Genomic DNA, 22,800 nt, shown 5'->3' on the forward strand with positions numbered 1-22,800 from the left:
TAACTAATACTCCCTCCTTCCCGTAAGAGTATCACATATGGGATGGCGCAGGTTTTAAGAAAATGTTGAATTGATTGTTGATTATGTAGAAATGAGTGGTTGTGATTGAATTGATTGTTGATTATGTAGAAATGAGTGGTTGTGATTGAATTAATTGTAGGTTACGTAAAAATGAGTGATTGTAGTTAAAAAGATAAAGTGAAGTCATGTCCAAAAATAAAAGGATACATTTTTATGGGACGAACGAAAATAGAAAATGTGATACACGACGGAGAGAGTAAAAAAGAATTGTATGACTCAATCAACGTAGCAACACAATAGTCTCTAGCTAGCTTACTTGAATTGGTCATACCTTAATTTTAATTACCCCGTTGATACGAGTAGAGCCTAGCGTTTACGTTGACACATATTTCAGCTATTATTTAATACACAGAAAATACTTTTTTGATCGTAAAAGGGAGTATAATGTAATTGAAAATGATATAGATAAATAAGAATTATAGTATACATGGACCGACAAGAATATTTGAATATATGTGATGGGTCTTATAGTGGAACTTATGTGTATGATTAATTGATTATGCCTAAAGAAAAGATTTGGTTGGTGATGGCGATGCACGTGTGCCTGGAATTTCTCAATATATATTTGTATTTAACACAAAAGATTATTTATAAAAAAAAACACACACACACACACACAAAAGATTAGGCATATCCGTGTATTTAAAAGAAGCTTAAGAAATGTAATACGAATTATCGAATAAGTATATTTTAAAATTAGTTTTATCTATGAATAAGTGTCCTATTTCAGAATTCTGTGTAAAAATGATGTCAAAATGCAAAAAATTAATTTACTTTGGGTTCAATTTTGCAATACCACTATAATTTTCGAGACTCTTCGCATTTACCCCATACTATAGTTAGTTGGGATAGAAGTAAATTTATAAGTTTCCTTAATATGCATTTTAATTACGACAACTAATTTGGAAAGCAAAGAAATATGTGGGTACGTAACGCGTATATCTATAGAACTCGGAGCAGATCATGTTGGAGTGCTACAACCATATCAATGATAGTTAAAAATTAAATGATATACTAACCATCTACTTTGTTTTGTATATATACATATATCATGTAAAATAGCATGTGTCTCGAGCTCCCAACGATCACTTTCGATTATATATATGTGTCTCATGTGTGTGTTGGGGGTTACTTTCGAAAAAAACCCCATCATTTTTTCTTTAAATTTAAAAATGTATATCTATACATATATTAAAAGAACTTTATTTTACATAATAAATTTGATTTGTCTATATATTGTCCCTGTTTTTAAATTTGTTTTAAGAGTAATATCTGTTATTATTTTTAAAAATGTATATGACTAGCAGAATATTGCAATTACTAAGCCTTCATATTTTCAACAAATTTTGTTTGAAATACAATGTTAAAATGATAGTATTATTTACTGTTGAAGTGAAGTCATTCTACTGTTAATAATTTTGGAGTAATAATTTGAACTGTTGTAAATTAGAATATGATCCAATGGAAACATTCACTGATAAATATTCATAGAAAAAGAATATAGGGAAGCTCGGTATTAAAATCTATGCAAAAAAACTTATACGAAATCGTGTCACGGATTAAAATTCGTTGAAAAAATAGTACTCGAATCCAAGTGTAAATTCAAATTCTGAATCAAATTTCAATTCTATTAGTATTTCTTTCTATTTAATTTTAAATGTAAACTCCTTGGTATACTAGAACATGCCTTGAAAAAAATCCATCTCATGTGTTACATTGGAGAGGTAAAACTTGAAACACAATAATTAGAAATGAGGTGCAGAGCGGTTGAAAATTGAGCATATAGACAAGTAAATAATGAAATTGTTGGATGAGTAAAATAAAATTTGGGGCAAACCCGAAATTACGCGAAATGTAGATCTAAAATTAGGATGGTGAGAGCGAGACGCGCACGTTTATTAATGATAGGAAGGCGCATTAAGCAGGCAACGTCCAAACATGCCGCTGTGGGGGCCCACACAAAGGTGTCGTACACGGGGGACAGGTGGGCCCCTCTGTTTTCTGCGAGTGGTCCCCCCCACCCCACCCCTGCCGTCTCAAAGCGTGATTTACACGCCATCAAATCTTATAGATTAATCAGGAATGTAAGTAAAAGAGACCGGCAAACCATACGTTTATCTTTACCGAACAAAAACTTTTCCAATTCGATTCATGTCATTTGTGATGTTCTAATTTTATATGTTTCCAAAATGGTTTAGTAGGTTTGGGCTTGGTAGTTGCTATTCATGACTTAGGTGATGCGGTGTATGCGAGTACAACGATAGTCAGATTTAAGCTAGCGAGTATTACTGTATAGATTTGAGAAAAAAAGATTAATTAGCGAGTATTTGTATTATTTAATATGGATGGTTGCTCTGTAATATGCAAACTTTATTGACACAAACAATCAGTTACTCCCCCCTCCGTTCATCAAAAATAGTCTTAAAGGTGGACGACACGGGTTTTAATAAAAATAGTTATTGTATGGTGAGTGGAGATAGGGTTTCATCTTAAAAGTAGTGTTTATAATGATAATTAATTATAGGGTTAATTACGCGAAAAATCATGAACTTTGGTCCGATTTCCAAACTTTCCTTGAACTTTTTTTTTATCAAAAATTCCCTGAACTTAATCGTCTGAACAATTTTTCCATGACTTTTTCCTCCGGTGAAGCTCCGGGCTGACATGGCAATTTTTAGGCAATACGAGCTAATATAGCGCTTACGTGGACCAAAAATTGCCACATGAAAAATAATATATAAAAAAAAAACAAAAAAAAGCAAATTCTTCTTCTTCCTCACGCAGATCTTCTTCCTGTTCACGGCAGCCACCGCAAGTCGCGGCTGCGCCGTCGCCCCTGCTGCCCTCTCCTCTCTCTCTCCCTCTATCTCACTCTGCCTCCCTCCCTCGTTTATCTCTCTCTACGTCTCCCCATCTATCTCTCTCTCTCTTCCTCCTATCTCTCTCTATCCCTCGCTCGATCCCCCCTCTCTCTCTCTGCTATTGGCGGCCGCCGCGGACCGCCGTGACCATCCTCTTCCCCACAACAACGGCGTCTACAGAGCTCTCATTTGCTCCAAAGCAGCCCTATGTAATCAAATTTACCCTACCCATTCATCATGGCGATTGATTAGGTTTTTGTTGTCCAATTTAAATCGCGCTCCGCAATCTTGCAGATGACCCCTTCGGCGACCCTTATTGCACTCTCTTCTTCGTTTGTCGGCAACTCGCGATTGAGGCAGAGACGGATAAGAGGAATCGACTGCTGTTGTGGGGTTTGGGCTTCCACAGATCCGTCGGCTCCCTGATGTTGTGGGGTTAGGGTTTGCGATTGGGGAGGGTAATTTTTGCGATGTGGAAGTCAATTGTTGCGACATCGCCGTTTGAGATGGGGGAACCAACGGAGGGTGATTTATGGTTAGGGTTTGCGGTAAAGAGAGATGAGTTTTTCTGGCGAGTTCGACTTCCGGCGCTGCTGCTGCTCGACTTTCGGTCCGACGATGCAGTTGGGCTCAGCTGAGAGAAAGGCTCAAAATGACATCGTTTTACGCCCAAATAAACGACGTCGTTTTGGTTCCCGTCCGGCGGTGCCATATCATTTTTCAGGTCACTCAAAAATGCCATGTCAGCACTCAATTTGGGGATTTTCGAAAATCGTGGAAAAATTGTTCAGACGATTAAGTTCAGGGAATTTTTTATTAAAAAAAAAGTTCATGGAAAGTTTGAAAATCCGACCAAAGTTCATGATTTTTGGAGTAATTAACCCTTAAAAAAAAAAAAAAAAAAAAAAATAAGGCCTACCATGTGATAGATAGTTTCTAAAAATGGAAATGGACTAATTTCTGTGAAAATCCCAAAATAGCAAAAAGAGACTATTTTTTGTGAACAGATGGAGTATCATATAATGTTTATTTAGTTATATAGATATATTATCAAAGATGATGAGGAGTCAGAATCTATCATCAGCACATGATATAGGGCAAGCGTTTACTTACACATATATTTATAAATCGTAGAGTTATAATGACAGCACAGGACTCATAATGGAACTTGAAGACATGTCCTTGAAAGAAAGAGAATCTGCGCTGACGCGATTCCCTAGATGGACGAGTACAACTTGTCTGCGCAGACTTGGTTGAAGACCGAACGAAGGGGTGCACAAGTGGAACTTTAAGATCATTACCGGAGAGAGCAAGCCTGCACAGCCAGAGCCACCTACACGGACAAACAGAACGAGAGAACAAAACTCCAGCATAGGTATCTGAAGGCCCGACCAGCGCAGCGCCGAATCGCAACACCTCAATCATAAAGCTGCAAGATTAGTTAGGATTGAGTAACTTTTTGGATAGTGATCGCCGCCAATGTTAGTACATGCAGAGTACGTGAGAAATGTGAAAAGACCCTTGTACCATTTGCCCTTGTAATTCCTATATATACTCCATATAGTCCCCTTTGGAGGAACACGTAATTTTTAATAGAAGTATCCCATATTCTCCAAGTATTCTTCTTGTTTGTTCGGAAGTCTAAGTTTTATCCGGAGTTCTTGAGCAAACAGGTGGATTCTCTATTTCGTTTTTATGTTTAGATTAGGTATTGGTTTCATGCTTTACCAAAAAAGTTTTGAAATGAGTACGAGTAAGTAGATTTTGTAAGGGTGTGGATGGATGATTAATCTCACTATTTTAATTTATGGTTAGTATTCTATTACGACCAACAATTTTAGATAGTAAAATCATATCCAAATATAAAATTACTTTTTATAATTTCTACTTATAAATTATTATAACATAAAGTGATGTCCGTTAAAACTCTAACGGATTACAAATTAGCATAGATATTAATATAAATGTTTTTATGTGTGCGTGGTCATTCATTTTTCTTTTTGCTATGGCTTACTGTCACGCTCATATTCTCAACTGCTAAACAATTGTTATTAATATAATACTTTCTTCGTCTAAAAAAAAATTATCACATCGTGGACAACACAAATTTTAATAAGATTTGAGTGGAGTTGTGTAAATCCGAAAACTATAAATGAAAGTGACAAATTTTTCATAGATGGAACGAAAAAAAAAATTGTTTTTCGTGGACGGAAGGAATACATGCAAAGCCTTCCTCATCGAAATACATTTCACAGAACCACGAATGGGGAAAATTTGATGTTTATTATTTTATTTTATTTTTTCTCTTACACTTTTCATATTGTCCATTTAGTTTCATAGTTTATTTTCCAATAGAACGACACAAACTGCCGTTGCCATCTGGAAGTATATTGGGTGAAGTGAAATACGAAATTTAGAGTTGGCAAGGCCTATAACTTTGGGTCGTTTACGATTATTTAATTCAAACATTCTAGTACACACAGCAACAACCTATAAGGCTTGCGGTAGTATTGTTCTCACTCAAAGATGGGCTGCAATGGCTGACATTGTTTCTGTGTTCAGAAAGTAAAACGATCTTATAAATGCACTAATCAGTTATTCAAGTCGATATTATTAGTATAAATAAATAAATAAATAAGTGAATCAAATAGAGAAATCAGGGTTCAGCTAAAATCACAATTTTTTGAAGCCTCCAACCACCTAATCTCCTCGAACAAGGTAGCATTCCCATGCCTAGGCCTTGCTCATCCAAAGTCAAGCAAGTTCGGTTTTAGAAGTTAATCGTGGTCAGGAGGCGGCGTCATCTTCATTTCAGGAGCCTGGCCGAACGTCCGTTTGGTGTTCTTCCAAGCCGTTGTTCTTTTAGTGCCTGCGGCTTAGAGTTATCTGGTGGCAAGACCTCCATCTTTTCATGCATAGGACTGCATTCAGTAAGTTTCCCCAATTGCTCGAGTTCTTGTTCTCTGCAGTCATCCACAACTTTTAGATTCTTCACTGGACTTTGTTTGAGTAGCTGCATTCTTTGCTTTTGAAATTTGGGAGAATCCTGCGGTTCGTCCATAGAGGTGGTTTTCATTGGTTTTGGGGGTGGCCAGCTCCTAGGTCTTTGCTTCAACGATGCCCCTAGACGCCTGGAGACTCTTACCGGACGCACTTCAGGACAACCTTCTGGCGGCAATGCAGCTGCAACACCGGGTTTGGCAGGGGGCCGAGTTCTCAGACTCCTTCGTAGTTGCTTCCCTTGGAAAGTCTCTGTTTTTTGCGATGGGAGCTGTCCTTTGGATTCTTGTTCAGTCGACAATGCAAACTCCGAAGAATCTATAGTCGTCATATATGGCTCAAACACATGCTCCTTCTGAAGCACTGCAGGCAACTTAGATTTTTCGTTGGCGTTCATGACATCCACAACATCTAGCTGATGTAAATTCTCAACTCTAACCGACTCAAAACCTGGAGGCCTTTCAGGGGTGGAAAGTTCGGGCTGCTCATGCTCCAAGTGTTCCATTCCTTGATGCACTGCTTCTGCAACTGAAGAAGGGCCATTTTTCTGCTGTGACCTTACCTCCTCGGAGTATTTCATTTCAGAAATCATGCCCAGAGGCTCCTCGTACAAAATTGAAGGATTGCTATGAAAATTTTTCTCTCCTCCATCAACACAAGAAGGATTGCTATGTAAACTTTTCGTCTGATCCTCCCCGTTTTCAGTTAAAGGTTGTTCTTGCTCGTCACATTTGTTGATTGCTTCGCCTCTCTGGTCACTTCTTGTCTTGACCAATCTTATTTTGAGCTGGTGGTGTTTCTGCCTCTCACACTCCCATTTCCACTTACTCTTTTGTGGTTTCCTCTTGACTTTTGCACCCGAATTCAGACTCCCAGCCAGCCGATATTTCTTTGTACAAGTCACTTTAATCTGACGTTCTTTACAAGCTTTCTCCAGATGATGTTTTAGTAATACAGTATGCGCCCCAGGCAGATTATCGTACTTTTTCTCTAGATACTGGGATATAGATTTCTTGGTGGAGCCTGCTTTCTCATTCAACTCCTTAAGAGCGTCTTCTATCATCTGAAAAGTACAACGGGAAAACACAATGTAGCTCAAGAGAAACTTCAACCAAATAACTAAAAAAAGGAGGCATAATGCTACAAATATCAATTAACTTTATAAATGAATTATACATAACAATACGCTAGACACAAAGATTAATAGTGATGTATAAGCTCAAGCACCATCCACCCCTTTTGGTGCTCGTTGAGGATATTCCTGGGAATTATGTAAAACTAGTTGAAAACTGAACACCATCAACAAGGATATTCCTGTAAGGATTATCAAAGTGCTGTCAAATCAATTGAATACTAATAAGATATACTATTCACTAGAAGAATTGATGGAAGCCAATAAAAATAGCCATGAAGGTCCAAAACCAACTAAGTGAAAAGACTAAACGTACTCGAACTACCAGGGGACCATGACCTCTAAAAAGGCTAGAACAAGGCCTAACTGGAATGCATTATTGCCGACAAACCACATAAACCACTTGGCGCCGAACTTAGGATGCATATCATGATACTACTGTAAAAAATTGAAACTTTATGTTTAACATATTCAAATTCTAAATGTTGTAACATTGTTGCAAAATTAGTGAAACGTTGTGCTAATATGTGGTATTTGCCCAAAATTGGAACTTTCTACTAAAACACATCTACGAATTCTGCTACTAATCATCAAACATTATGACCAAATCAATGGTGCACATTCATCTGCCGGACCTCAAACATGATCCCACATGCATCATTTCAAAACGAACATAACACAACAAACACACACACAAAAGCACAGGCAAATGTATTTAGGTAGCAAAAGATGATTACATGAGAGTAAGGGGGGTGGTCGGGGGTTCTGTAGTCGGAAACGAAGCGGTCGAGGCGATCCCGGAGGAGGGTTTCGGTGGGTGGATCCAAGGCCGTGTTTGGGTGAGCTTGGGCGAGTTTCAAGATGAAACTTTGCAGGTTTTTCATAGGTTGGTTGTGATTGAGGACAACGGTTTTCGCACTGGGTGAAGGGATGAGGCGTTGTTCCATTTGTTGCTTGGCAAGATTTTGGGTTCCAATTTTGGTAAAGAATCATTTCGGAGAACCGAACTTGGTAAAAATCACCTCGCCCAACATATTTGCCTTTTTCCAGTTCAACCTTGGCTTGGAGTTGCCCTAGCTCTTTCCCATGGGTCGAAAGACTTTGTTCATTCTGCGATTACAAAAAAAAAAAGAAAAAAAAAAAAGAAAATTAAAGAGCAAGAAATATCAATGGATACAAATAAAAGGGATGAGCAAAGCAACAGCTTCAGTAAGATAATAAGTAAATTTCTTATCCTCACTCCTTCACACATATGTGGAGCAAGCCAAGACGGAAATAAGTGGAGCTGCAAAATAATACATATAACCTGATTGCTATCATTATGACAGTTAAAATAGATGAAACCTGAACTTCTGTATAGTTGTTCAATATATTAGAAGCCGATAGCTAATTGGAATGCACAATCTATGAGGCGTACCAAGAAACTATATGCGAATTCTGCTAGAAGGGATGCAAAATGAGATGATCACATTCATTGCCTATTTCCTTTGGTTCTGCAAGGAGACATATCACAGGGAATTAAAAGCATAATAATAAGCTTTGGAACTTACATATGGCAACTTCACAGTAGCCTTGCCTGCATTGAACACGTATAACAGTTGATGCATATTGCCAAACAAGAAATTCATAAAATCAAGCAAAAGAAAAGGGATAAATTTCTATCTATTAACTACAAAAATTCCAACACCTCACAATTTCATCAACTAAAATTCCAATTCAGAACCCTAGCGAGAGAGAGACCTGAGAAGAGAGGGGACCAGACGAAGAGAGGTCATGGAAAATGAGGTCGCCGGTGGCGATATGGGGCACGCCGAGGAGCTTATCGACATTTCTGCCTTTGCCCGTGGAATTATGGACGGGCAGGGCCGAAGAGAGACGATGAGAGAGCGATGGCAGATGAAGAGATGTGCGGGGGCAGAGAAATGGCCTGCCTTGTAGGGCTTCGAAGCGTGGCGGCGACGACCTAAGGCTCTGGATTTGGGGGAGGGAGAGTGGTTACGAGAAAGGGGGAGAAACGAGGGGTAGGAGGTCTGGGCAGAGAGGCGACGGGAGAGGGACAAAGGCAAGAGAGAGGATCTCGACGGGGGTAGTCTTCTAGGGAGGAAGGGAGGAAATGTAATCGTATTAAGGGAAGGGCATTGTATACTAAGGCATGTTTGATAGTATGAGTTTATATGCAGGATAAATTAAATTAATACAGCTTTGTGTAGTGTTTGATATTATGTAATATTAGTATGGTCAACTCCTACTTAATTCCACTTATCTGTATTATTTTATAGGAATAACCCACACTAATAACCCCCCGATAAGTTTAGTACTGCGAATCTGGATTAAAATTTTGCTACCCTTCATCACTCTAATAGATGCAATTGCCCAAACCCTAGTTTCTCACATCATTTTCTCCCTCCTGCGATTTTCGTCTCTGCCGCCCACGACTCCTATCTGCAAATTGGGTGAAGCCCATTCCACATCCTTTCCGATTTCCATATCTTCCGTTTTTTTAAGGCGACAGCGGCAGACTTAGCTCGTCGTCGGCGTCAAGGACAGAGATTTGAAGGCGCGTTGGGGCCTCGTCGTTGGGGTCTCGTGAATCGTCTTCTATTTTCAGGTCAGAAACATTTTCAATCGTCTTCTATCTTCGATTTCGACATTGCAATTCGCACGACAGTTTCTACCATTGAAATATATGAGGATAGTTTTGGTATTAGAAAATATAATCCAACTTAAACATATGGATATCAAACATAATATAGGATTAATTAGCCATGATATCAAACACACATCAAATAGTAAAAATCCATAATAATCCACACTAATTTCTCTAGATAACTTTAGTCCTAATTAATCCTAAACTGCAAATTAAACGGGCCCTAAATTACTAACCCCCTTTTCTTTTCTTTTTTTTCTTTTTTTTTTGTTTTGTTTTGTTTTGTTTTTCACAATTAAAAAATAGAATTTCAACCATAAATCTGTTTTTAATCAGTGTGATAGGGTTCAATTAAAATAGGTGTCGTAATATATGTAATAATTCGACGGGCTTCAAATTATGATTTAAATTATTTATATTATTTTTATATAATATAATGTTAGGTCTGGGGGGTCTCGAATAGGTGTATGGGGGGGATACACCTATAGGCTATTTTTACAACAATCTACTGACCTCAATCAGAGGGATCTCAGTCAGAGATCAAAACGAAACTTTACACGCAAACAAGGACTCCTGTTTTACTGAAATCAGTTTTGACCAACAGGGTTGACGACTGATACTGAAAGCTCTTCAGTAATGAGTTATCAGTTAAGTTGCTGGAACTTAACTGATCCAAGTAAGGGCTTCAGTCGTGTTTGCTAAGATAGAGATGATATCACTCTTCCTTACTATCAGAGGATAGTTCAGTCAGATAGATATCATACGCAGCGGAAATTAAACTTCGTTTTGTAATAGCCTCGGTGGAGCAGATAGTTGGATTAATGTTTCTCTTTGCTGTTAGTCAGTGTTCAGTTTTATCAATAGAAATAGCACAAGTAAGAATGTAAAACTGAAAGCTGTAAACAACACAGAGACTTTTACGTGGTTCGGAAAAACCCTTTCCTACATCAACGGCTGGTTGATCAGACCAACAATCCACTCCGTAAGTGCTTCACCGGTGCACTGCAAACCGTACCCGTGTGCTTGCCTGGTGCACACAACCGTAAACTGAAGAAAACCCTTCTTCAGCACCCACACACCTCGCGTAGGATTTCCCTGCTAAGCACACCTCATGCTCAGACTTTTCACTCAGAGTTCAGAGTACCTTCCTGAACTCCGAACCACTCAAACACTCTTATGGGGGGAGGTTTGAACGAGTGCCAACTATACTTACAAAGAACAAATTCTTTGAAGCAAGTTTGACCTTTGGCTTCTGGGTAAACAGATATATGCCTAGGGTCTAAGAGAATGTATGTAATCAGTAGTGACTGATTTTGGCTTTGGAATTCTCTTCTTCGATTCAAGCTTTAGGGCGGTTAAGCTTTAGGTTGAGTAGCAATTTCGGCAGAGCTTCAGCTTATCTCGTTGAATCGGTGAAGGTTGAAGTGATCCTCGAGCGCTATTTGTAGGAGAACTCTTGAATAGATCTGTTGGCGTAAATCGTCCTCAAGATTTCTTCCGTTGGAGAGCAATTCGAATTTGGGCTGAGGCTTCAATCTTCGAGGTTCCTTGTCTGTGTGGAAACGGCTCTCTTTGATGGACAAGAGATGTGACATCTCTGAAAAGTAACCACCAGATAGGAATGACCTCTGCAGAGATAAGATATTCTGAGATCTCTGCATTTAATGCGGCTGTACTTGTGCGTACGTGGCTTCCTCTGAACGTTGGAAGATCAGTCCTAGGAGGAATGTTCAACTGATACTTGACTTTAGTATCAGTCCTTTGCGCGCATTAAATAATCAGTCTTCAACTGATTCTTCAACTGATACTTCAGTTGGTATCTGCAGTCTTCAGTCTTCAGTCTTCGTTCTTCAGTCTTCAGTCTTCAGTCTTCGACACCGCAACTAAACTAGAAACGAACTCTAACACTTGAGTTCAAAATGATTCTAGTCTATTACATATAAGTCCTATGAATTTTGGTATCATCAAAACAAGGGTTAGGATATTCCACAAGGTTCCCAACAATTTCCCCCTTTTTGATGATGCCAAAACCACACAACAGTTCTAGACAGCAAAAAGACTGAACTCATAGTACAAGTTCTAAACAAGGGGTGAAAACAGTTCCCCTTAACAATAGAACCTAAAAACTTGTACTAAGAGTAAGAACAAAAACAGTTCTAAAAACAGAACAAAAAGAAGACAGAAAAACCATAATCAGAGCCTGGACAAAGAGTCATTGTCTTCAGGTTGAGATCAATAAGAAGTTCATTTCATTAAAAAGGACTGATAAGCCATCAGTCGAGGTACAGAGCAAGACTTACATTGGAGTAAAAAAGAAAACAAAAACAACATGGGAAACCCATGGACTCCAGCAGCCTGCTTGGCTGCGCCTTGAACTTCTTGATCTTCGTCTTCAGTCTTCGTGTCTTCATGTTCCTAAGCTTGTTCCACTCTCACTTGTTTTCCGTTGAATTGAGGTCTCTTCTGAAACGTCATCCTTCTGGTGATCCTTAGCTATCCCATCTACAGTCAAGAAATAGGGACAGGAGTAACCTTCTTAAAGGTTGCTCACTGACTCTGACTTTCCCAACTTTCCCCCTTTTTGGCAACATCAAAAAGAGAGATGACCATGGAAGCTGAAATCAAATGAGACTTCAACTCCAATTCTCAAGTAGTGGTGACGACTTGAGAAGGGGAGGAGTCCCGACTATGCAGAAGGGGAAGGACGTCAGGAGTGGGTGGAGAAGAATGAAAAAGAGAGGACGGAGAAGGCGGGGAGACAGAGGAATGATGAGAAGCAGTGTGAAGGAAAGGAAAGTATGCATAGTTGAGTTTTGTGCAAACTTTTGTGCATTAACTTATTTAGAGCTTAAAATATCATAATTGAGTTTCAAGCATCATTTCATTTGAAATTTGAAAGAATAAAACTGGCTCGTGACCATATTGTTTGAAGTTTGAAATACTATAACTAAGTTGTGAGAATCATCTCATCAATCTACGGCTTGAGAAAGTTGATGTGATATTCAAATTATATCATATCAATTTATTTAGCATTTCAATAGATAAATTTTCATAAAAAATCAATATATAATCCAAAAAAAAGAGGTTATGGTAAAAAATATACAAACTTTGAAAAAAGTTACAATTTTCACCCGAACTTTCAATTAAACTAAAAAAATTACATGAATTTATATTTTTGTTGCAATTTTCACCTAAATTCGACTTTTAATAAAATTAGAACTTAACTGACAGTCAAAATTAAGTCAAATGTATTAAATTTTGCTTTCTTAGACCTTCGAGCTTTTAAATATTCCTCATCATCAGAAGTTAGACCAACATCAAGTGAACTAAATATCTTATTTTATGACCAAATTAAAATGAAGAAATAATTTATTTAATCACAAGTATTTATTTTTAAAAATAAAATTAAATAATTTTTTATTTAACTAAATAGATTTGATCAACTTTTATTGACAAAACAATTTAAATTGCATTAATCTCAATCACTCAACCAATTAAATGTGTATTTTTGGTTTGGAGAGTAAGGGCATCCTTTTATAGAGATTTTATTTTGGTGAAATCTCATAAAAAATCAATGTGGGATGAGAAGATTTAGAAAAATAAGAATGAATAAATATGAAAATATTTGGAGAATTAGGATAAATAAAAAGGCAAAAATATGCTGATGCCGCATAGGAGTATTCCATTTTTCTATTAGATATGTGATGATTTTAATACTTATTCTCATCCAAAACACATACAATAATACCAACTAATTTCTCGAATTTGTTTAAATTTATAAAATATGTATATAAACAAATAAGATATCAAACAATAATTGGTTAATAATCTCGATAAAATTTCAAACAATAAGAACCTATTTATTTCAAATATATTTAAATATATTTTTATTATTTTTTCAATTTAAGTATCTTTTTATTTAGATTTTTAAATGGTAAAATTTAATAATCATTTTATTTAAATTTTGAATTGTGAGATTTAATATAGATTCAATATATATGAGATGTATTAGATCAATTCGAGAATGATAATTTATTTGCCTCAAAAAAAGAGAATGATAATTTATTTAAAATTATATTTCATGATCAAATTAAACTGAAGAATTTATTTCTTTTAAATGCAGCTCAAAAGTGTCCTTTTATTTATGCTTTTTTTCATGGTGAAGTTCAATAAAGATCAATGTGAGATGATAAAATTTCAATGTGGGAACGATGATAAGCTAATATATGAATGAAGATTAAGTCTTTTATGTAGATATATCATTATGAGATTAATGTGGTAATAAAGTTTTATTTCAAATTATTTTACATGGAAAATTAAATTGAAAATTTATTTATTTCATATATATCTTAGTATCATTTTCTTTATTTTATATGAGCAAATTAAATTGAATAACTTATGTTGGGAACTTAATGAAATATCATAGCCCTTGTTTTGATGATACAAAATCCATAGGTTTTATTTGTAATAGAATAGAACCTTTCGAACTCAAGTGTTGGAGTTCTCCTTCTAGTTTGTTTAGTGTTCTGAAGACTGATGAACTCAACTGAAGTTGCAATGAAAGGCCAAGTCAAATACGGATGTTTGACTGAACGAGTTTCTCAACTGAAGAATCAGTCATAACTGATTCTTCAATGCTGGCTACGTGGATTTAGCGGACTGATACTAATGTCAAGTATCAGTGACATTCCTCCTCGGACTGAAACTCTAAAAGTTTAAAGGAAGCCACGCACTCCAAGTACAGCCGCATTAAATGCAGAGATACAGAAGATCGTCATTTCTCTGCAAAGCATTCCTTTTTGGTGATTACTTTTCAGAGGCGTCTTACCTCCTGTACCCGAGACGCCGTTTCTCACCAAACAAGAAACCTCGAAGATTGAAGCCTTAGCCAAAATTCAAATTACTCTCACAACTGATGAATTCTTGAAGACCATCTTCATCAACGGATCTATTTAAAACTTCTCCTATAAATAGAGCTCGAGGATCACTTCAATCTTCACCGATTCAAAAGCACAAGCTGAAGCACTGCCGAAATTGCAACTCAGCCATTCAAAGCCATCAAAGTTTGAATCGAAGAAGAGAATACACAAAGTCAAAATCAGACTACTGATTACCTACATTCTCTTAGATCCATGGGCAAATACACTGTATATCCAAAGCCTAAGTTCCGATTACAGAGAGCCTGTTCTCTGTGATCTAGTTGGTATTTCGAACCTCCTTTCAACTAACGAAAAGAGTGTTTGAGTAGAGCGGAGTTCAGACCAGTGTTCTGACTCCAAGAGATCTTAGTCAGCGCTAGTAAAGGCATTGTGGTGTCTTAGCATGCTAAAAGTGAGCGAGAAATCCAACCCAGTGTGTTGGTACTGAAAATTTGATTTTCAGTTGTAAGGTTTGCTGTGCACCCATAAGCACAAGCCCAGAGTGTTTGTCAGTGTGATCAACTGACCGTGGACATAGGAAATTGTTTCGAACCACGTAAGAATTCCTTTGTCTTTTATCGCTTCCAGTTCTTACTTTCTTATCTGTGATCAAACTTGTTCTTAACTGAAACTGATTAATCTCAAAGTGAAACCTTAACCTGACAAAGTGTTAATCACAAATGCTATTTCAAAAGAAAAGTTTTCCGTTGTCAGTGCTATTAGTCTAACTGATAAATCTTCAGATAGTCAGTAAGATTCATAACACTCTTCTATTTTACAACAAGACTGAAGCCTCACATATATCAGTTAAAGCCTTGCGCCTAACTGATATCTCTTTACTGAAGACAGATTCAGTATCAGTCTTCAACATTTGTAACTAAAGTTTTCTTTAACTCTTTTAACAGTCAAAAGGTTGTTCTGTTTTGTGTTTTGAAAAATAGCCTATGGGTGTATTTTCCCCTCCCCCCATATACACCTATCCTGACCTTCCGGGACCTAATAACTTATTTATTTAAAATACATTGAAGTATTATTTTATGTATTTTATATGACCAAATTCAATTGAAGAACATATTTATTTCAAAAATATCTATACTTTTATTTAGGTTTCAAATATTGAAATCTAATTACAATTTTTTAGACTTTGAAATTATGAAGTTTAATATAAATTTAATATGAAAAACTATTGTATCTATAAAAAATGTGGAAAACTATTTATTTGAAATACATATTATAAGTACTTTTTTATCTAGATTTTTTCATGATTAAATTTAATAGAAAATCAATGTGGGAAAGATAGATGAGCTTATGTATTCATGGGAGATTGAGTCTTTTATTTATGTTATGAATTGATGAAGTTCAATATAAATTCATTGTGGGATAGATGGAAACAAATGTAAAAATGTCATATAGTATGTCACATAGGATAGAGAATAGTGAAGAGCTCTCCAATATGTAGCTCTATATATAATAAATATCAAAATCATAAATCCATACCATTTTATTATATATTTTCAACTATATAAATTTTACTATATGTTTTGATTTCGGATCAATTTATAGTAATACTCACCATTACTCAATCTTATTTAAACTTATAAAATATCTAGACAATCAAATATAATCTGCTACATTAATTGATTATTCATCTCAACCAGAATTCGAACAATACAAAATAAGTATTTAATATAAATGTAAATATAATAAAGGATTAAAAATGATGACAAATTCAAATTGATATATCAACTGACATGATACTACAAACTCTTGAATGCATATGCTAAAAAGTTTAAATAAACTTTTCTACTTTATTTTTTTTTCAATTCTTTGATTTTTTTGTGTAGAATTTATAAAAACTACAATTTCTCAAACAAATATATTCTCTTCCGAAATTATAAATTCATACCCGTAATCATTTAAAAATAAAAAAATATATTTTACTATACGTTTTGATTTCGGACTGACGAGCCCATTTTTCGTGCTCTTTTTGTGTCGGTTTTTAGGTTTAGATCGAGTTTTTTTGCATGTTTTTGTGTGTGCTTGTGCCTGGGAGGACATGTTTTGGGCACAGGAAGTGTGCAGGAGACACAAGGAGAAAATCGGTTACATTCCGCGAAAGAGGCAAGTACCCAACTTCAACCAAGGGCACAACCCAAGTTGTGCCTGCGCGGGATTGGGTCATGTTCGGGCAAGAGGCCCAGATGGAAGCCACATGAACAGAAGACAAGGGATTGAAGGCTTGGCCAAGAGAGAAGTTGAAGTTGGGCACAGCTGGAATGAATAGGCACAAGCGGGAAAATCTGCCCCTCGGGTCTAGAAAAGGAAGAAAATCCACTTACCTTCTACAGCCGAGATTCGTTGTCATACCGGAGGCTTTGCAGATCCTAGGGCACGCCATGGAAGGAAAGAACCAACCATGCAAACCCTAGCCTAGCCGCCGCCTATTCTGGGCCAAGCCCTAGCCCATGCCTTCTCTATAAATATGGATGCACCTGCCCAGAAGAAAGAGTTCGAAGAGTCTTCGACAGCCCTGAGAGTTGAAGTCCGGTGAGTGCACTGATCCAGGCCCACCCCCTACGCGGCCACTTTTCTTTAATAGCTTTCCTTAGTTTATGTTCTTGTGTTGAGTGATTGTGAGGCAGATACACGACCACATGCCACTTTACTTTTCTGTTTTATGTTTTGTTTGTCTGTGCCCGGAATTGGTGCCGGCAAGTACTTTGTTTGATTTCCGCCTAGACAATTTTCAATTCAAGTATATTTTCTTTTACCTTCTTTGCCTTTATTTTTACGTTTATGAGTAGCTAAGTTCCTTTGCCCGGTATGAGCTAGTTAAGGTTGAAATGGGATAATAATAATTCGTGAGGTCAAAACTGGGCATAAGATTTGTGTAGTCACATTTCCGAAGCATTTGGCATGATACCAACACAACTTAGGCAAACCCAGCGCTTTATTTCGGCCGGTACTGTTCTGGGCACGACAATGTTACAAGCAATAAGTGGGCACAAGTTAGGAGAAATCCGACTCCACATAGTGCGGTATATGTGGGTGAGTGGTAGTATGTATCCGGACATGCCTGTTGACCATTTGGGTCCGACAACCTTGATGCGGTAAAACCACATGAAGGGCGCGGATGAGGACGGGGTAGGATGCGCACGTGACACTTGAAAGGGGCCCATCCTATTGATGACTGTCCATAACCAAATATGTGACCATACAATGAAAATCATTGAACCTGTGACAGAAAGAATTATCCCATATCACACCAAGACTATGCCCAGACTGGGTTCTTCTTATTACTGATTATTTTCTTGTGTTTTATTTTTCAGCATTTACATATTGCCCATAGATAGATTTCCTGTTTTGGCCACAAACTGGCGAGTGACACCTTTGCCTAGAGACGGACAACCATTATAAATCTTGTGACACGAGTACTGTGATACACCGATTCCCTGTGGGTTCGACCCTATTACTTGTCATTAAACTAACCTTAATTGCAGGGCATAGAAAAATATAAATATCATTTGCCCGGAGTCTCAACGACGGGCTCCGGCACGGACCAATTTATAGTAATACTAATCATTATTCAATCTTATTTAAACTTATAAAATATCTAGATAATCAAATATAATCTGCTACCTTAATTGATTATTCATCTCAACCAAAATTCGAACAATACAAAATAAATATTTAATATAAATATATAAATAATAAAAAATTAAAAATGATGACAAATTCAAATAGAAATATCAACTGACATGATACTACAAACTCTTGAATGCATATGCCAAAAAGTTTAAATAAAATTTTCTATTCTATTTTTTTTTCAATTCTTTGATTTTTTGTCTAGAACTAGTATGCATCCTGTGCGATGCACGGAGTATTTTGTATGTATTGTAAATTTAATATTTTATTTATAAATATAAAAAAAATTCAAATCTATTACTTTTATTAAGTAATCATGAAATATGAAAATTTTAAAAATATACATATATTGTATATATATATTTTTTGAAGATTTATATTTAATTTTGGAAAATTTTTCTGCTAAGGAGAACTATGCGATTTGTCAAACCGGTGCCCCCATAGGCCATAGGGCTTGGCCCTCCCCCTTCCCTCCCCTCCCATTTTTGCCCTTTTTTGCCTTAGTCAATCGGACAAAGTATTATTTATGATTATTAAAAGTGGAATTTGTATGCATTAAAATTATTATTACTAATTAATCATTATTTATTATACAAAAGTATTACTCCCTCCGTCCACGAAACAAGTTCACACTTGCCTCTTTTTTTTGTCCACAAAACAAGTTCACACTCTGCTTTTTGGATATATTTACCCTCCCTTACTTTTAAAATTATTACACTTTACCTATTGGTCCCACCACACTCTATCATTAATTATCTGATTAATCAAAGTGTCCTTTTAATTAAATGGGCCAAAGTCATTTTGATAAAATAAGTGTCCTTTTCTTTTACCATTTTCGGCCCATATGAAATTAGGGCTTCTTCACATTTCATTCCATAAATAGCTAAAAATAGATCCAGCGGCTGAAACCCTAGCCACTCTCCTCCCTTCCGCCGATTCATCTTCGATCTTTTTCGACCTTCTTCTTCGCCTCACCTATGTCACAGCTTACTTCTTCTATGGATTGGGAGGTTGAATCGGTTCAAATCGGTGGTGGATCCGATTTATCTTTTCTGCATCAATCACCCATTTATCCTTGTGTGTTGATCCTTTTTTCATTGATTTCAATTGAATAGGTTGTCCGAGTGCTTGTTAGGCAGTGGCTGATTTCCATATGCACCAAATTATCCTCCTACTCACTTTGAAGAGTGTGGCAGCCTCCGTTTGTGCCCCATATTGAAGTTTGCCGTTGGAACTCCGTTGCAACAACCATTGTGCTATTTGATTTTTTTCAGCATTAGTTAGCTTTGTAGATTCTCTATTTTGTGACATTTTAAGGAATTGGCTGCATTGAATGTGTTCACCCAACTCTCATTGTATTTAATGACTCATTTAGTGGTAGTTGAGAGTTTGAAATTTTCCTCCAATGTTTTGGAGTTAATTTAGCAAAAGTGGCGCCACTTTTTGTGAAGTGTGATCTGCCACAGTTTAATTAAATCAATGTAATGTGGCACTTTTTCCCAAATGGTTAATGGAATTGAAAAATTTTCAGTTTATCGATTTGTGCATATGCGACTCATTCATTTATTCATAGTACCATTAATATGCATGCTTTTCAGTTTATTAATTGGGCACAAATAATTATGCGATTCATATTCATTTATTAATAGTGGCATTAATATGCATGCTTTTCAGTTTATTAATTTGGGCAGAAAATTCTCGATTTATTTGGACTTACTAAATGTGATTTGCATAATTAAAAAAAAAATAGTTCAAAAAAGGAATAAACAAAAAAAAAGAAATAGAGAAATAAAAGAAATAAAATTGTCAAAGTCCAATGCCTTTAAGCTAATGAAAAAATTAGTAAAAGTAATCATAACACATTAACACTACCCTTTTAGTCTTTTACACCACCTTTATACCACATTTTTCAGCTTTCTTAATCTCCGTGCCGAACACCAACTGTGAACTTGTTTCGTGGACGGAGGGAGTATTTACTTTTATAAAAATATATCATCTGCGAAGAATCATTTTCATTTAAGAAAATTATCGTTTTTTATTATTAAAAGTGTCATTTGCATGGATTAAACGGTTCAATAGTACTGTTATAGTATTATGTATATGACTAATAGATAATGATCGTCCATAACGCATCGTTTCATACTGTTATATATGCATATATAGATAACATTACAAATATGACGAAAATTTATTGCACTGTTATCTATTGTAAAAAAACCCCTCATATATAAGGGTTTTTGACCAAAACCGTTATGTATATTGTGTTATATGTGCTATTTTCTTCTAGTGTACCATTTGTAATGTATTATATTTATTTTTATAATTTTCTTCATAAAATCAATTACTATAATATATAATTCGATGTCTTTTGATAGTAATAATATTTTATTCTATTAATATTTTTTATACATAAAGTAAATAGAAATGCATAATATAATATATCAAAATGTCAAAAATAAAAAATAAAAATAAAAGGAGAAAATAAGAAAAAAAAAAGAAAATTTTAAACATGTATGACCTTTAGAAATAAAAATAAATAAAAATATTTATTTGGTTAATATAATTTTAATTTATTTATTTATTTCATACTCATTATAAACCAAATTAAATGGGTTTCCATATTATCCATGATGCAACCAAACAAAAACAGTAAAATTATGTTTTGCATGATAAATAAATAAAATAGAAATAAAAATATTACACACTCCTCGCCTTTTCTAAAAATACATCATCTCATATTACATTTGTATATTTTTTAAAAATGTTATATATTAGTAAATATTTTAGCACATGATTCATATTTTAAACAATAAATTATTCACTTTTCTATTTTTAATGTAGAGTTAGATTTATTAATCAATTATTCAGATGAGATTACTGAAAATGCGTGTGTGCACACCTTTTGATATATAATTTTAAGAAAGATTTATGATAATCAATTAATCAGATGAGAGTTTGAGAAAGTTATATGTGTACATATTTAAGAAATAATAAACATTAAAAAGTATATTAAAATTACATTTGCATTTTATACGAAAAAATGACTAAAAAATAAAAAACAATTTAATATTTTAAATTTTTAATTTGTCATGACTTTTGATTTCGCATCCATTTTCTATATATATTATATATGCAATTAAACATATTCTTATGCTTGAGATGCATACTTCATATATTATCCATGATGAAATCACACAAAAATAGTAAAAGAAATATATTTTGTGTAAATAATAAAAAGGGTATAAATAAAAAATTCTACACATTAAACGCCTTTCAAAAATCCATTTTGCCCATAAATCTCCTCTTGTTATTGTTTAATTAAAATAAACAAAAATACTTAATTGAATACAATATTAGATTAGAAAAAAGAAAAAGAAAAATTGAAATACGGATTCTAGTTTCTTTTTCTTTAAAAAACATTACTAAAAACATAAATAATTTAATATAACAAATTTAGTTCAATAGAAGATTTCAATTATTTAATGTTTATATTTATTTAGTTAATTATAATCATCCGTTTTTATTAGCAAACTCATGGTCAGCGGATTTTTAGGAGCGTGGTTACAACTTTTTCCATAAATTCCAATTATATCTTTAAAATTGAATTAAATTACATTTACTTTACTTTTTATATATATAAAGATTTATAAAAACTACAATTTCTAATACAAAGTATCTCAAATAAATATATTCTCTTGTGAAATCGAAGTTGAATTTTATTGTTCTTTTGTTTAAGTTATCTAAATGATTATGTCTACTAAAAGTTTGACGTGGGACCTAAATTTTTTGATGAATAAAAAAAAAAATATGAATTTCATTGTGACGTAATTGCACCATTACTATTTTTTGTAATTATTTTTTTATTATAAATATTTTAAATGTGTCATTTTTAATTATTAAATTTATATTTTGCAGCAATTTAATTTATTTTCACATATTTTATGTTATGGATGTATTATAATGAAAGTCATAGTTATGTGACAAACATACAATTTTAACTCACTTGGTGAATACGAAAAATTATATTTTGTAATAATTCAAATTTTCCCCATGATAAAGTTTAATATAATATCAATGTGGGAATAATGAATGTCTAATGTAGGAATGATGAATGACCTTTTATTTAGGTAATGAATTGCTAAAGTTTAATATGTTTTCAATATGGGATAAAGGATTTAAGATAACAAAGAACAGTGAATGGAGATGATGCCACTTAGGATTGAGGATGAATGTGGTGTCTTCAATATGTAACCTATTATATAATAGATAGATATCTGCAACACAACAACAACAACAAAATATGACGGTTTATTAATAATACTTGAATTTTTGTTTTTTCTTCAAATTTTTGTTTTTTTAAATATATGACATTTTTTTTTTTGCAAATTCTTAACGTTTTAAAACTTGGTAAAAATAATATAACTAATGACGATTTTTTTAGTAACACTAGCAGAAAAAACGTACGTTGTACGTGTAATTAATGTTATTTTAATTGGTAATCTATTATTTAAAAAA

General features: G+C 34.7%; 1 protein-coding gene across 6 annotated transcripts; it reads right to left on the reverse strand.

Moving 5' to 3' along the window:
- Positions 1 to 5,537: 5,537 nt before the first annotated feature.
- Positions 5,538 to 9,224, reverse strand: LOC130986276 (uncharacterized). 6 transcript variants are annotated; one of them, XM_057909633.1, is made up of 5 exons: positions 8,815 to 9,204; positions 8,492 to 8,567; positions 8,315 to 8,359; positions 7,812 to 8,184; positions 5,538 to 7,005 (listed from the first exon to the last, which is right to left on the reverse strand). In XM_057909633.1, exons 4-5 carry the CDS (start codon positions 8,019 to 8,021, stop codon positions 5,749 to 5,751), a joined length of 1,467 nt encoding a protein of 488 aa, XP_057765616.1. In that variant the 5' UTR covers positions 8,022 to 8,184; positions 8,315 to 8,359; positions 8,492 to 8,567; positions 8,815 to 9,204; the 3' UTR covers positions 5,538 to 5,748. The 6 variants fall into 6 exon arrangements, with proteins under 6 accessions (XP_057765616.1, XP_057765615.1, XP_057765619.1 ...); XM_057909632.1 differs by lacking the exon at positions 8,315 to 8,359 and having other exon boundaries at positions 8,815 to 9,209; XM_057909636.1 differs by lacking the exons at positions 8,315 to 8,359; positions 8,492 to 8,567 and adding an exon at positions 8,625 to 8,650.
- Between the last annotated feature and the right edge of the window lie 13,576 nt (positions 9,225 to 22,800).

This window comes from Salvia miltiorrhiza, chromosome 5 (assembly GCF_028751815.1).
Source record: "Salvia miltiorrhiza cultivar Shanhuang (shh) chromosome 5, IMPLAD_Smil_shh, whole genome shotgun sequence".
In the NCBI taxonomy this organism is placed as follows: domain Eukaryota; kingdom Viridiplantae; phylum Streptophyta; class Magnoliopsida; order Lamiales; family Lamiaceae; genus Salvia; species Salvia miltiorrhiza.

Excerpts from the sequence above, each read along its gene's own strand:
- LOC130986276 (XM_057909635.1), bottom strand. The coding sequence starts at position 8,021 with ATGGAACAACGCCTCATCCCTTCACCCAGTGCGAAAACCGTTGTCCTC. Across the intron at positions 7,006-7,811 it reads ACCACCCCCCTTACTCTCAT|ATGATAGAAGACGCTCTTAA; the intron begins GTAATCATCTTT and ends TGTACTTTTCAG.